General features: G+C 41.2%; 1 protein-coding gene across 2 annotated transcripts in view; it reads left to right on the top strand.

Annotated features, from left to right (window-relative positions):
* Positions 1–15,939, top strand: part of GHR (growth hormone receptor) — a 127,414-nt gene that overhangs the window by 45,744 nt on the left and 65,731 nt on the right. For both annotated transcript variants that reach the window (XM_050913295.1, XM_050913294.1), the window contains exon 3: positions 14,258–14,337. In XM_050913295.1, coding sequence (XP_050769252.1) covers positions 14,268–14,337 — 70 coding nt within the window. In that variant the 5' untranslated portion in view covers positions 14,258–14,267. The remainder of the gene's footprint in view (positions 1–14,257; positions 14,338–15,939) is intronic.

Below are 15,939 nucleotides of genomic sequence, written 5' to 3'. Positions count from 1 at the left end.
GTAACTGGTAGAAGTGCTTAAAAGGCATTTTTCCTTGTCAGAGAAAAATTATTATACTGTATTTAAATGAGCCATTTCTCATCTGTAATGTTATTTAAAGTATTAATTGCCTGACTTTTAAAATGCATAATATTGAAACAAATGGAGAAAAAAAAAAAATCTGTGTTTTTCCAGGGAGAGAGAACGTGAAAGTGCATATCAGAACATTGTAGATAACAAATCCTGGTTTAAATGACGCTTAAATGACATCTAGTTTTGAATGTATGTATTGGGTCTAATTCACATCTGGAGTGTATTACTTAATCAGATTACAGTGGGGTAAATTTGAGTCAAACATCACAGAAATACACTGTAGTATAAGGGATTCGGACCTATGATTTCTCATGCTGTCGAACTGGAAAGCTGTTATCTGGTGTTGAATGGCTGTGTGAGACTTTACAGCTGCTATCTGTGTATAGCAGTTTTATTGGACTTAACTGGCTATTCTTGTCTGAGCATACTCAAATGTAAAGTCATTAAATAGAAGAGAAATTTTAGAAACTTTTTGCTTTGGTTGCGATAACAATAGGTAAAACTTGCCACTCTATGTCCATGTTTTTGGTGTTTCTGAAACCAGATGGTGGAACTCTAGATGCATTCATTGCACCATTGATCTCTGCTTGAGAGGCTTGTCTAAGGATATACCAATTCCAGTAAGAAAATAAGGTCAGAATAGTGAAAAGTTACTTGTAAAATGCTTGTAAAGTAGGCATAACTTAGAGTCATTAGGGACCTCTTCAACCAAAGCTGCCTTTGTTGTGGTTACCATGCCTTCTAATACAGAGTTAAGCACACCTGAAAAACAATTTATGAATGACTGCTCTCATTTTATTGCTGAAGCATGGCCACACAACCATACAGAAAGCTGCTTCTGTGCTCTGTTTTCCTGGCTGTCCATGCCCAGCAAGCTGGTCGATCCTTAGCTAAGCTGCCCGATTCCTCTGCGAGCAGCGGTGCAAGAAGCGTGCCCAGCACTGGGAACACACAGCTTGGATGCAGGGTCTGGCCTCGCTTCTGAGCTCCACCACGGGCTCGCTCAGGGATTCTGCCACCCTCTGTAACCTCATTGTGTTTCAGTTTCCTATTTGTAAATGAAGGCTAATAATTCTTAACTTCCAGAAGGGACCAAAGCATCCTGATCCTTAGGAAATGCTGTTACTCACACAGCGCCTGTCATATTGTGATATTGACGCTGTGTTACCAGGGGAGAATTCAAACCCTTTGCATTTAAGTGTGACCCTGGGCTTGGAAATTGATAGTGGATCCCTGGGTGGTAAAAATAATTTCTGTGGTGCTTTCTCACTTGGTATTTTCCACTAACTAGAGATAAAGAACATTTTGGCACAGGGAAGAGCAACTGACTTAATCCAAGGATAACATGATCATAGAGGAGGGGAGATTATGCTGACCAGATATCTTGAAAATGACATGTCTGTAATTTGTATTACCTATGACAAGTTAGTTTTAGATTAAGAACTGGAAATGTCATAACTGTTCCCATGTAGATCAATTGATGGCTTAGCCTTCATATATTTGCCTTTTGGTACACGTTTGGCAATACCAGCCCTAAGACTCAGTCATCTCGAGGCAAGTTTACTGTTCAGCTCTTCTGTGAAATTGAGACATTGAATACATTATGCACAGTGGGAAATGTTCATCTGCACATTTTCTGGGCTGCGATTAATGAAGTGTTCTACTCTGAATGAGGTTTTTGTTTATCCTAAATGAATGTGTCGCATTCTTTCCTTAAAAATTAAACAGATGCCTTGTTATTTCAAGTCCGGGATACTGAAAGTGACCCATAGATGTGACGAGATAATTTGTGCCTCATTGACATTTACAATCCCAATGGAAGATAACACATGAGGCACAGCTTTAAATAGATTTTGACAGTGCTGGTAGTTCTGCTGAATATGCTGGAAAAAAAATTAATATCTGGCCTAAAGTAGCAGAGGTGTTTGTAAAATAACTACTGTAAAATATTCCAGTAACCGTAATTTCTTTAGCTATTAACACTTATCCAGCTACCAGGTCAGCACACTTCTCTGTCCTTTTAAATAAAGCTCTGCTAAGTTGCTTGCTGTGGAATACAACATACGGAGTACAGAAACCATTTGTGGTGCTGTGAGAGCCTGAGAAAAGCTAAGATTGTGGAAGTAAAATTGACTGTTCCTCCACAGTTTGGAAAAAACTTCTAGGAATACAGAGCTTCTCCTTTTTAACAGCCTTTTAAGTTCAGGGAAGGACTTGGCTACACTGAAAATGTCAATAATACAATAAATGTATCAATCGGTTTAATACCAACATGCTGTAATACCTTCCTCATCAGGCAACTTGTTTGGTGATGTTAGGCTACCACAAACTAGGTACCCACCATGTGTGGGTTATGTCCGCTAGTTTGTGACTGGGATCAGATCCAAATCTTTTGATCGATAGTGTTATGAATAGTTCAGAGACATAAATACTTAACTAAAAAAGAACCCCAAGCCACTCTTTTTTTTTTCTTTTTTTTTTTTTTTTTTTTTTTTTTAGCTTTATGGCTATTCCTCATACTTTTGCTATATCAGTTCATCATATGATTTGAAGGGTTTGGTTTTTAGCATTTAATGATCCAGTCATCAGTGGGACATTTTAATTTGCTGTTAAATAAATTGAGTTAAATTCTGCTGCTGTTGAATCGTATGTGACTGCAGATTTGAAATCAGAGTCAATACTCAGTTTGAACAAGTCTGGCAAAGTCAGGTATTATGTCCTGGCAAAGGGCTACAGGCAGTCGTATTTTATTAACTACTGTGCATAAAATAGAAAAGAAACTGGGAATGTTAACATTAAAATCTACTACACAAAGTATTTACTTAATGGTGTTTTTTCTTTTAAAGACAATGCTCTGCACTCATTGGTAGCCACTTTTATTCTGGCACTTGCTTCTGAGTAAAGTATCTCATAAATATGCTGTTTGAGAATTATTTGTGAAAAATAGACTTTCCAGACTAAATATACTACACTGAACCAGTGAGAAGAATCAGATTAGATAAATCTGTAGAATCCTATCCTCCCACACATGGTTCAGTGTCCTTTAAAAATGCACTGCAGCAAATCAAGTCTTACACTGTATATACTACTGTAGGGTTTATTACACATGACTTGTAAAAATATGTCCCTATGGTCTGATCTTTGTAGTCATATGTGGGAAGTAAATCTGGATTTTGGAAAGGCTAAACTCAGTATTCCCACTTTGCTGCAGTGGTCCCGCTGTTAGTTCAGCAACATCAGACTGTCTGACCCCATCCACCCTCTGTATCTCACCCCGTCCACCCTCTGTGCCGTGTCCCAGAGGAAGCAGCTCGTCCCTTTCATCACGCTTTGCAAGCAACTCTCCTCTTCCCATCTCTTTTCCTCATGAAGGCAGTTGCCCTCCTACTTCTATCGCTAGCAGACATCAAGAAATAGGAAAAAGGAAAGGAGGGGAGCAAGGGCCTGGAAAAGCACAGCTCCCCATATCTCCCTGCAGAGATGGCAGTGGGAGAAGCCAAGCTCTCCTTTGGGCTGTGGCTGGCAGAAAAAGCTGGAGGCTTCAGGCAGCCTTCATGGCCTTAAAAGCCATTTCTCATCTCCTCCAGGCAGAAGTGAAACAGGCTGGATGGCATTGTTTCATGGGCTAGATCTGGTTTATGAACTACATGCCATAAATAAAAACCTACTTAAAGAATCCAATTTTCGTTAAAGAAAGAAATGCTAGTCCTCTTTTTCAGATGTTTCTCTGTAAAGCTATACCACCATCTCTATTAATTTGTGCTACAGCTCCTAGTAACAGCCGCTTGTTACCATATCAGATGACTTTCAGCCACACTAGTAAATTAAATGTACTACTCCCATCAGGACAAATTCTTCTTGAAAAAAATAGCTTTTGGGTTGTTTCAAATAAGATAGTTGTCTAAAAAATCACACACGGCATGATACAAATTTCCTACCATTTCTGTAGTATGATACTTCAACTTTTCAGGCTCGAAACTGTTCTCTAGATCCTTTATCAAACGTATGTAAGTATACCGAGCAGTATCTATAGCAAGATCTAGAACAAGTATTAATTAATTAAGACTTAAAATCTTAAAAAAACCCTTTCCTCTAATACAGAACAAAAAAACACAGGGCAATTAAAACACAACGGCAAGCTCTACATTTTGAGGACTTTCCTGCTCTGTAAGGGTACAGCTGTTGGGTACCTCCCTACCAGCTGAGCTATTGAGGAGACATCTGGCTGACCCACAGTATGTGCTTTTTCTGTGAGTTTTATACATCTACCAGAGAGCGTGTCTGAGACTGGAAGAAAGCCTGCTCTCCTAGGGAGATAAAAAAATCAATTCCAGGCCAGCCAAAACCAGACCCTTCTTAGCCAAGAAACTAATTTATAGACCACCGAGTAATTCTGCAGTTAATTGTTCTCTGCAGCCCGTAGAACAGCTGACATCTGGATTCACTTTCTAAGCTATGGAAGGACTACAGACTTTGAGGGGCTTGGGGGTTTTTTATTTGTGATTAAATCACCCTGTATCAATTTATATTCAGAGCTAACTGGTTGGTAAGCTGTCAAAAATCTTTGCAGACTATCACTTTTAAAATGTCTGAAAGCAGCCACAGAAAAATATCTTCCTTGAATGAACTATACTGAGTCATTATTCTCTTTCGTGTATGAGTCCAGTCACCTGTTAATCAAGTCTGATGCTGAAGAAAAACTTGTATGTAATAAGTGAAGTAAAAATCAGGACTAATTTATGTATCAGGGCAATTCAGAACTCAAAGCTCTGTCTGCTGTGATATTCCACGGTTCTAGTAATGTTGGGAAAAATTATAATCTATGCAGAAGTGATATATCTAATGCTGCCGTACACTTTGTAGTAGAACCTGAGAGCAGTCAGTCTCATCATTATTATTGTGAATGTGGTTGCTTACACAGGATTCAAGTGTGATTGGTAAGTGTCATACATATTTTAGGAGCAGATGATATTGTTAATGACTTCTTAAAAAAAAAAAAAAAGATTTTTTTATATAGTAAGGTTTTTCTAAAAATGGAAGCCTTTTATCTCTCCAAAAATAAAGTTTCCTGTGATATTAAAGTTACTCAGTGTAAGAACCACAAAAAGGAACAGTCGTACTCTTTCCCTTGTACACCGACAGTTGCCGCACATGGTCACGTGGGTGAGACTAAAAAACCTGCAGTTTAGTCCACAGGGCCCAGTGTTGAGTGGGATGGTTACTGATATGCTGATTAAAGGGAGAGAGCCAGTTGCTAAGACTTTTGCTGACAGGCTACTGTGCAAGCAGCCTTGCTCCCTGTTTCAGTACAAAAACAGGTACTGAGGCAAGACTGCTGGTCAGGCTTCAGAGGAGTTCGGTGTCGTGCTAGACCAGGAGAGCCCCCAGCAGGGTTTTACAAAACTCTCTGTGGCTACAGTGCAATGTCCTCCCCTTAGTCTGCTTGTTTTTATTGTACTGTGTGTCTAATCTAAGTCCTGAGATCTGGCTTGATAAGGGATTTATTTTTGTGAATAGCCCTCACATAACGGGTTTGACTCTGAGCAATACTTGTGGTAGTGGTGGGTGAAGGCTCAGGCTCTCAGCTGCTCCTCAGGGCAGATATCTTGTGAATTTTGTCTGTAAACATCTATTGCCTCATGGTCCTGTGTAAAATAACAATAACAGCAATGGAGAAACGTGAATGTGCTAGTCTGTTTTAACAAAAAACAGTTGAATCTGCTCCAAAGTTTCACTTTGATAATCAGATAGTTGGTAACGTGATGGAGTTCCTGCAGAGGAGGGAGTCCTAGCATCAGTGGAGGCAGACGCACTCTCCATCAGCCAGCCAACCAGCCTTGCACTGAGCAGCTCTGTTGTTTGTAGCAGCCGTGGCAGAGTATCCCGTTTTGAGTTGATTAGTTCAGAGTTCGTGTATTTTATCTGCGGTGTCTAAAAGCCAAGGTTGCAATGCAGAACTGTGATTGTTCTAGTCTCTGACATTTTAGGAGTGATAAATGTGGAGGGAGAGGTTTACATCCCCTACAATGGGATTAACATAGCTAAAGAGCATGGTTCATGCGTGTTGTTTGTAAAATAGAGCTATACACTTATTAAGGTTTTGCTGTTGCTTGAGTGTTTCAGATGAGCTGGTCTTTCTCTTAATTAATCTCTCTTAATAACCAAACCCTCTTTCACCTGAGGTCAGCAGGAGCTTCATCATTTTGAACCAGGGTTTGGTTATAGCCAAGCATTTTTGAACAAAGCATCCTCAGTTTCTTCTAATCGCCTTTAACCCAAACCTGCTGTTCAGACCTCAAAGAACAATTTCAGGAAATCAAGGGAGCAGGGTTTTCATGTTACAGAAAAGCTCCAAGAGATCAGATGCAGATTTATTTATAATGTGTGCTGAAACTAACTGACTATATTTGCCCAAGTATTAGGTAGTCTGCTTTTTAATTTGAGTGATACGCAAATACTAGCACACAGGAGAAGGCTTGCAAAGCAAATGCCAACTGGAATAGCGGAACTGGCCTGCTGTGCAGTGGCGATCCACCAGCACATATAAGGTTATTTAATATTAAGCATGTGAATAGTCCTGTTTGTTTTCCCTCATGTTCCAGCCTAAACTCCCAGTAACGTCACATAGGTTGCTTTCCACCACGATTCCTATGCTTCATCATTTCTTCATAATTTCTGTGAGGTGCTAAGCACTTTGGCTGTGCTAGGGGAATTACTCAGCCATGTTTCATGTTAAATGTATAACCTTGCCTGCTTAAAATCAGATGTCTTTAACTGCTTTGCTGGATTGGGGCCACACTGCTGAGTCTTGATGGGATTTAAACTTTAATACTGGCAAGACACTGAAGAGTTTTGGGTTGTTTTTTTTTTTACACTGGCACAGAAATGTTTTACAGCACTGGAAATATCATTTAATCTCTTTATGTGAAGTGTGAATAATTATCTCAGTGAAATGTTTTTCTTTGAGTAAAACTACATTTTTTAGTACAGATTACAAGGGGGTGCGTTCTAGATACAGACTCAGACATTTCTTTTTCCTTTCTTGTCATGATATTTGACATTAAGTTGATGCATTATACTTCTTCAAACAAACTGGAATATACTTTTTGCTCATATAGAGCAATTCACTTTTCTTTGCAATTGATTGTACAAATAACAAAGGGCTGAATTTTGTCTTTTGGGTGACTGTTATCTAAATTAATAACAATTTTTAAAAAAAAGAAGAAAAAGCCTAGGAAAAATTACCAGTGTAGTTGAGAAAAATGTTTACAGCCTGAAAAAATCACCACTCGTAAACAGGCCTGGATCTTCTTCCTTAATGGTACAAGTACATGTAAAGCTGAGTATCAGCTCAGCAATTCACATCTGCACGATAGCAGCTAAATGTTGCAATTTCTTTCAGCTGAGATGCATCTATTTTGCTGCTTTGATGTGTTTTGGGGGGTGAAAGGCAAACAAAGCAATTAAGTCTTTTCCAAGTTCAAAATTTGCTATCTATGCAGTAGACAGAAACTTAAGACTGTAACTTCAATTCTCTTTTAGCAATTGTCTTCTGACGGAGATGATCTACTAGTCTTATAGCTAAGATCCTCCCTCTGTGTACCTAGTCCATTAGGTTACTGCTGTCAGAGCATAACAGATTTTATTGTAAATTAAGAATTTATACACCATATGCCACAGCCATCCTTGGACTTTGTAGCACAGTTCTTGGAGTACGACTTTATAGCTGGATTAACCTAGAACAGCTTTCAGTACAAGCCCACAGCAATGTCCAAACTCTGGATTCACTGAAGAGCTACTTAACCACATCGAAGAACTGATAACCACTTGGCCTGTTACCAGTTTAAATGCAGTTTACATCAGAGTAATTAGCTGACTCATCTATCCATGGGAAAAAGAAATCAACTCTGGTAAATGTATTGAAGGTGTCTATTACAATGGAGATACAAGTAAATTTGGTGTTAAAATGAAGCTTTCTTACAGTCTCTATTCCAAAATTAGAAGTTGGTTTAGGAAAAAAAAACCCCAATTTTTCTGAATCCAAAATGAGCAATTAATAGATTCAATTTTCAATTTTAACACTTGAAACTATTACAAATTATTTAGCTTACATAGAGCTCTAATTAATAATACAAAATTGCCTCTGTTCCATAGTTTCAGTTTGTCATAATGATGTACCTTTTAGTAATCCTCAAATTTGCATCAAACCATGCATAATAAATGCAGCTTTGTGCCAGAGTCCTTCATTCTTTTTCAGTGGTGCTGTCTTTTGTTGTTAGATTTTTGGGTTTTTTTCTGAAATGTGCCCTTTATGAGATCTTTTTTTTTTTTTTTAATTTGCAGTACATAATTTCTGCTTCTACGGTATTATTCCTTGTTCTTTTCATATCCCAGATAACCGCACACACTAGGTGAATGCTGTGTTATTCATATCAACTGTGACAATTTGTCATTTCTGTTTCTTAACAGGGCTGAGTATATAGCCCTGACAACGGTTCTATAAAAACAGGCATTCATCGAAGTGCTGCTGATGACTCAATCAAGCTGTAATACCAGCAAGCAAGGGAAGAAGTCTTCAGGTCCGTGGCAGTTTTAGATTGTGTTGACTGGAAGGGCTGTAACTCATTTCATCTGCAGAATGACTCTGTCCTGTTGGCATTCAGGGGAATGAGGGTAAGCAGGCAAAGTGATTTCAGCTATGCATGATCAGCCAAACCGGTGTGAGTGTTCTTACGCAAGCACAGAAAGAAGATTTCCTCTTGGTGTCACTAATCTTGCTATGAGATAGCTTGTAAGGAATGTCCGCACTTGGAAAAATAAAGGCCTTTCACCCAGAAAAATTCTGCAAGGATATGTACATATGTATTTAGTAGTTGTATAAGCAAGGTTCAGGGCAGATCTGGAGAGCCTGGAGTTACATTCCCTTCTCAGCACTTGTTCTTACTTGGTGGTGGATGTATTGGTGTGTATTCATCTGTATTGCACAGTCTTGTGTCCTTGCGTGTTTGTGATCTGACGGAATGATGAAATGTAACAACATACAGAAAAGCTCCTCAGATTAATCCTTCACTCAATAATTTTGTGGTTTGGTTTGCAGCAGAGAGGCCACCTTTGGTTCTGGACGAGCTACATGTGTGCTGCTTTGGCAAGCAGTGCTAAACTGGAGGAGGTTACAGGGGAAAAAACTCTCTCATATTTGGAGTACAGTGAGTTAATGGAGATGGTAAAAGCAGAAGTCCCTTCACAGGCGCAGTTTAATGAAGTGTAATGTCCTCCTTCCCTCAGGTCCTTTCAGGTTCAGGAGCTATCTAAACGTAAAGATCTCACTTCAAACAAGAGCGTTTTTTATAAGCAAAACTCCTTACGGTTTACTGTGAGCGTTAACGTTGTTACCTGACCAGAGTAGATGCAAAACGTTCAGTTTGCTGTGACTAAACTATTTCTTGTCTCAGGGATTGTCTTAGCCCGATTTCGCCTGTTTGTGCTGACTATGTTCATGTCCCACTGGAGAGATGTCATGTTTAAATTCACTTGTGATTGACCTTACTCCAACATCGTTACAGGAAAGGGCCAAGAATTTTTTTTATCCTTTTTATAACTCCTGGCTCCCTTTCTGTACTGAAGCAATTAGCCTGAGCTGACCTCTAGCCAAATGTTCCTGTGGTCAAGTTTCAGCTGGCTTGAGGACAGTCAGCTGCTGTAATTTTTTTTTCTGGTTTTAGCACTCTTCATTCTTAAAAACTGCTGGAGTTGGGTAAGATATAGACTATTATTCCTTAGAATAGTGTATATTACAGACACTGATTTTTTTTTTCTGTTGAATAACAGGGACTTTATTAGTGGCATTTGGCTTTCATATGCATACAGGGGTAGGTGTTGGGAGGTAGATATTACTAGATTGTAAAAGGTCAGTTTTGTCCTAAAGCTGCCAGAGAAGCTGTCTCTTGCTAGGTTAACACTGCAGCCTCTGAACAATACTGTTCTTGTTGGCAGCGAGCTTGCAAGAGTGTCTTAGAGGAACAGCAGCGGGTGGTTACAAGAGTGATTTTTGAGAACTTTCTGCAAGGCAGTAGTTGTCTGATGATGGAGCAGATGGCACTTCAGAGGACTCTTCTCTCAGAAATTTTATTCTGTACCACCAGAAGCGATATCATGATGGGGCAGCTCCTGCTTTGCACCAGATTTTCTCCGAGACCAGAGCTGTGGCGGTGTAGCTCTCCTTGGCTTCCAATACCTCTCGAAGTGGTAGTCGTACCTGGAGCCCAGCAGAGCTTTTGGTATATGTGCTGGACGCAGAGAGGTCACATAGTCCCTGGTGTTTCACACCTCTTGCAGAGCTCATTTTGCCTGGGAGAGACCTTGAGCATGAGTCCTGTCCCAAGGGCTCTGGGTTTGAGCTCCAAGGAGGCTAGCACAACTTGCCCTTTCCAGAGGCTGTTATACAAAGGGTGGAGCATGGCTTATCCATACTTTCAAATGAGAGCAGTACCATTTTTGAGCTCAGTCCTGTCTGTATTGGACATGTTGAGAGTACACCAGTTGGATTTTTCTCCCCAGTGCAACTTGTCTGGACAGATAACTCGATGGAGGATCCCATGTGGATTTAGGTAGAGCAGAGATGCTGTTGCTTTGCCTTGCTAAGATAGTGGCATTTGTGAGAATCCACAGAAGGAGCATCATTTATTTCTGTACTGCATTTTACTAGCAAAAAGGCAAGGGATTAATCAGCAATTTTGATCACCTTTGAGGTTTAGGAATGCAAATTAATCCTGTGCCCTGTTTCAGAGAGGTAGATGTTTTAATCAAGGTGTGTGGCTCAACAGGGACTTTCCCAAGAATTATAGAATTCTTCTTAAACAAGTAGTAGCTGCTGCTGGAGGGGTGGCCGTGTCCTCCCCTCCATCGTGGCTGCTCACTCCCATGCCTATGCTGCCGTGGTTGTGCTCCCACGGTGCACCTTTGTGGAGTCCTGATAAACCCAGTCAGCAAACAGATTTGTTACAATATAAGTTTATGGATTAATTTTAACTGGAACAGTTTCCTGACAGAGTTCACTGCATGCAGGTATGTAAGCAAGTGTGCCAGCACAAAAGGAAGAGCAGTACTGGAATGGGATTGTTTTCATCTGCATCAGCAAGACCTTATTGACGTTCAATGTGATTGTTGACCTCTGGGATGTATTTCCAGGCTCCTGGGTTGGTGCTCCGGCTGTCAAACCACGCTTCCTGAGAGGAAGCTGAGATGGCTGCTGGTCACAGCACAGGGATGGAGGGGGTAGCCATGCTGTGACAGCTGCGCGAAGGGGCTGATTCTGGTCCCACCACGGAGTTGTTTGGTGCAGTTATGAAAAGTGAACCGGTGTTCACAAATGTGCTCTGAGTGACGGAGTCTGTTGATGACATTTGTTCTCACAGGAAAACTCCTGTGAGGGTTTGGCTTTTCTTGAGTCTGCTGTTAGGCAGGAAGAAGTAGGAAAGCTTGGAGAAGAGTGGTAGGAAGATCAGCAGAGGCTGGTGGACATGGGAGAACAGGGAAGTATGAATATGGAGGCAGCACGGGATGCCTGGGTATTGCGACAGGGAGAGAGCAGGAGGGTTGTAAATAGAGTGGCATTGTGTTCAGGCCTGTGAAAGAGAAAACAAAACTTTAGGGAGAAAGTGGAAGGGCTGAAGGGGAGGGGGGCTGTTCAATGGGTTAGAAATCGTGTAAGAGGAGAGGAATTGGCAAATACAGAGAAGCATTTCTGTAGAAGATTTATTAATAAGAGACAATAAGAATCCTTTAAACAAGAGTACAGATGGAGCAGGGGAACAATGGAGCTAGCTGAAAACATAGCTGATCTTGGATGAACCTCGTGCTGTGGCAGTGTAGCTCCTCTCCGAGAGCAGGATTGTTGGGCTGTGATTTGCTTTATGAACTCTTTCCCAGCCCTGTGCACTCTAGCAGCTGCAGCCTTCACTGCTCCTGGTCCTGCTCCCCAGGCTGCCTCACTCTCACACCACCCCAAATTCTCACTAACATGCCTCCAGCCTCACCGTACCTCCTCCTTCCTCCCTGTCCACTTGAGAACGGGGGATTCATCTTTGGAGAGACCCGTGTCTGCTTGGCCAGGAGAAAGCCCTGACTGGTGCCTGGCAGGTCCCCAGAGCTCCCCCAGCTCTTCTCTCTGTGCAGCTGCCCCGTGCCTGCTCACGCTCCCGCAGGGTGCCCGGGTGGTGCAGCTGGGCATCCCTGCGGTGGTGTGGGTGCAGTGGGGAGCATCTCCTGGCTTGCCTTTGCAGGTCTGGGTTAGACTCTGCTAGCGTAGAGTGGTTGGAATAAATGCTTCCTGTACTGAGCCTGAAACTCAAGAATTGTTGAGCAGTTGTGTTAATGAAGGCGTGAGAAATAACCTTCTGATTTTCAACTTTTGTACTAAACAGCATGAATGAGAAATCTGGAGTTGGTAGTAGTTCCGTTTTTTTCTGTAATGTGATTCAATCTGTTCTCTAAGGGTAAGTAAATTAAGGAGGGAATGATCTTTTAAATTCACTGTTACCATGGTTTTACATACTCGGCATGCTTGTGTTTTACAGTTTCTGACTAAATTCAGACTTTGCTAACTCTACTAGGAGACTGACTAGTTTTTGATACCCAGATTTGACAGCATGGGTTGTTAATCGGTAACACCCACTTAGAGATTGTTACTCATTAGTGGTCTTGGTTGTTTGGACACTTGTGATTTAATCTCCTGTTAGATCAAGAAGGAAAATGTCTAATTGAAAACACTCCAGTGTAGAATCAAGGTTTGTCATACCAGTTTACGGTCAAATGTGAAAGTGAAGCTATTACTCTCTCTCTCCCCCCGCTGCCTCACTGAGCTGGGGTGTCAGTGTCTCTTGGCAGTTTTGTACCACAGGACAAGAAACTGCTGCCTGACTGTTGGTTCAGCATTCGTGTTCATTTTGGTGGTGTGGCTTTGGTTTTGAAGGTCTCCATTAATCTCTGTGCTCCACTGGCATGGTTGTAAATGGTCAGGTAGTAATCCATGGTATGTATGTTTTCCCCCTGCTACATATGGAGACCTCCTGAGCCTTTGGGGGCATGGTACGATTTTGTGCAGAAGGCTGCACTGCCCGCAAGTCCAGCGTATCCCACCTTCTGCCCTTCCCCATTGTTATCGGATGCTGGTGATAATGGCGGTGATAATGGCAGGAGCAAAGTAGTGTCCCTCCAGCAGGATCGTGTGATGGGGTTGTAGGCTATGTGTGTGTGGCACAGGTGAATTAGGGAGAAGGAGGAGTGTGCTTTTGGGGGAGGTTGTAAAGGCTTGTTGGGTTATGCTTGGGTTGTAAAGGTTTGTATGCCTGGAGGTTGTAAAGGCTTGTGCAGGTGTCCATCGGAAGGTGCCTTCTCAGAAATGACACGGGTAGTAGAAGTTTCCAGTGTGAGGCAGCCTCCATGGCAGCCCCCGAAGAGCAGCGTGACAGAGCAGGGGCACCGAGGCAGGTGCTCAGGGTTGTACAGGATGCCATGAGAAACAGACCAGAGAATTAGCCCAGGTTACTCTCATTCTTGCAGCCCCACAGCTACTGCTGCCCTCTCCACTGCTGGCCAGTGGCCGTAGGTGCTAAGCCGGTGTGTCTCTGCTAATAGCCATTTGGCTTTCTGGTGTGGGAGCTGGTTTATTAAACAGCATCACTCCTCTCAGCTTTACTATGTATAGTCCTAGACCCGGGAAGGGTTGTACATGGCATGCAAAGAAGAATACAGCTTCAGAGGAGCATGAGCTAGAAAGGGGATCATCATATCTTTGTTCCCTGAAAGAGATACTGTTCTTTTCCTACTTTCACATTTCACCTAGGTTACTCATTGGGATCCATCCCCCAAAGGCTGCTGTGGGGAGAGTGTGGCTACTCCCTGGAAGCAGGCTAGAGATTGACAATACTTGATTTTTTCCCCCTCTATATTAAATTAACTAGAAACCCATAAGCTAGTTCTCTTGTAAAAATAATATTTACTCTCTGTCCCAGACTGCAAGATGATGTATGACTTTATGAGGCAATAAACCATAAACTAAATACACTTCTGGTTTAAATCCAATCAGAAATTCAATAAAACTAGATAATAGTTTAAATGTCATGTCATGTTTAGTTAGTAATATTAGTTTATAAAGAAACTCTCTTATTGTCTTTTGCTGTTACAGAATTAGAGGTATGGATCTTCGACATCTGCTGTTTACGTTGGCACTGGTCTGTGCAAATGATTCACTTTCTGCAAGTGATGGTAAGTTTTATGATACCTTTCTGTGCCTTTGTGTGTGTACATATACATATAGCTTTATATAAAGAGTTATTTTTATATTATATGTGTCAGGACTATGCAAGTTTCTTGATTGCAGCAATGTGGGTACATAATGTGAAATGTGAAAATACATCAGTTAATGTTGTTGTAAAGAGTGTGGATGAGATTGAGACGTGTTGCAGAATGAAGGTGAATTTCATAGACAGCATTAGATGTGTGATGTGTAAACTGGCTGGATCAATGTTGGTGTTAGATATCTGGATTTTCTTTGCTCAGGTACTGAAGTTATGAAAGAATTGTATGGGGTTAATTTTTTTATAGAAACTGGTAGTTTTTTTTCTTAAGTCTTTTTAGTATATTCGTATGTTAAGTGTAGAACTATTTGGAAGTACAGAGGAAGCATTTTAAGACTGTACACTTTGGGTCTGAGGCCAATGTGAACAAGTTTCATAAGAAATACGCTTAGAAATTCTTGAGTAGAGGTTATAAAAGGGATTTGAAAAGAACATGGACCCTCAACCAGCCAGCTGGCTGTCGGTAGCCAGCAGAAGCCTTTTTAGCGAGGAGAAGCTCTGAATGCACGTCCTGTGGTGGTCACGATTCAACAGATCTGCCCAGGGTTCACATCCACTGAATGTACCTCTGGCTTTCCACAGTTCTTCTCCTTCCCATCCTTATTCACCTCAGTTCTTTCATCTTCTGAATTAAATGCCAGGCTGGAAAGTACTTGGTCCAGCTGAGCTTTTTCTCATGCTTTTTCTTGTTGCAACCAGCAATGATTTAGAACCATTTCTGTATCACCCGCAAGCCTGTGCTGACTCTGGTGGGTCCTCTGGGACTGGTCTTTTACTCATTTAGAACAAAAAATTCCCATTAACTCCAGTGGGAGTTTTATGTTGTGTCAGACTGATCTGTTTATGCTGGTTATGATCTGCTCCTGTAAACAAATGCCACTTAACTTGGTCTGCTCTGTCTTGTTCTGGCCTTTGGAGAGAGCAGTAACAGTTTTCCATAATTACTAATTTCATGCAAACGTGTTGCTGCTTCTCCCAGAGCTACAGAGCAGCTGCAGAAGGGTGGCTCCTTAAGCAGGTGCCCCTCCTGACCTCCTGGCCAAAATCAGTGTTAGCAGAGAAAGTCAGAGAGGGCAGTTTGATGAGTAATTTTGGAAAAAGTGGGGTGGAAACAGCTTCCACAACAAACTGTAAATAAACTGATAAAATTTTCAATGAAAATTTCTGACATCTTTCATTTTCTTTTTTTTTTTTCCTTTAGCTCCATACTTAGGAGTTACTGAATGCAAATTACATACCTATAGAGTTGCAAGCCATGTTTCATTAGCCTTTCTAGTGTTAGTTTTAGAATATGGTACTAAACCAAAGGGCTATGGCACAGTTGCCTGTAGTCATAACTGTCCTACAGTTTAAAGGTATAATTGTCCTCCTTTGCTGTGATACAGTTCTATATTTTCTTGGAGTTGCATACTTAAAATTTCTAGATATCCATATTTGCAGAAGTGCTGGAGAGATATAAGGGGTATTACTTTGCTGTTAGTGGACACATTAAGCTGAAATAAGATACAAT

Source organism: Gymnogyps californianus, chromosome Z, assembly GCF_018139145.2.
Source record: "Gymnogyps californianus isolate 813 chromosome Z, ASM1813914v2, whole genome shotgun sequence".
NCBI lineage: Eukaryota > Metazoa > Chordata > Aves > Accipitriformes > Cathartidae > Gymnogyps > Gymnogyps californianus.
This window is presented reverse-complemented; position numbering and strand designations above follow the sequence as displayed.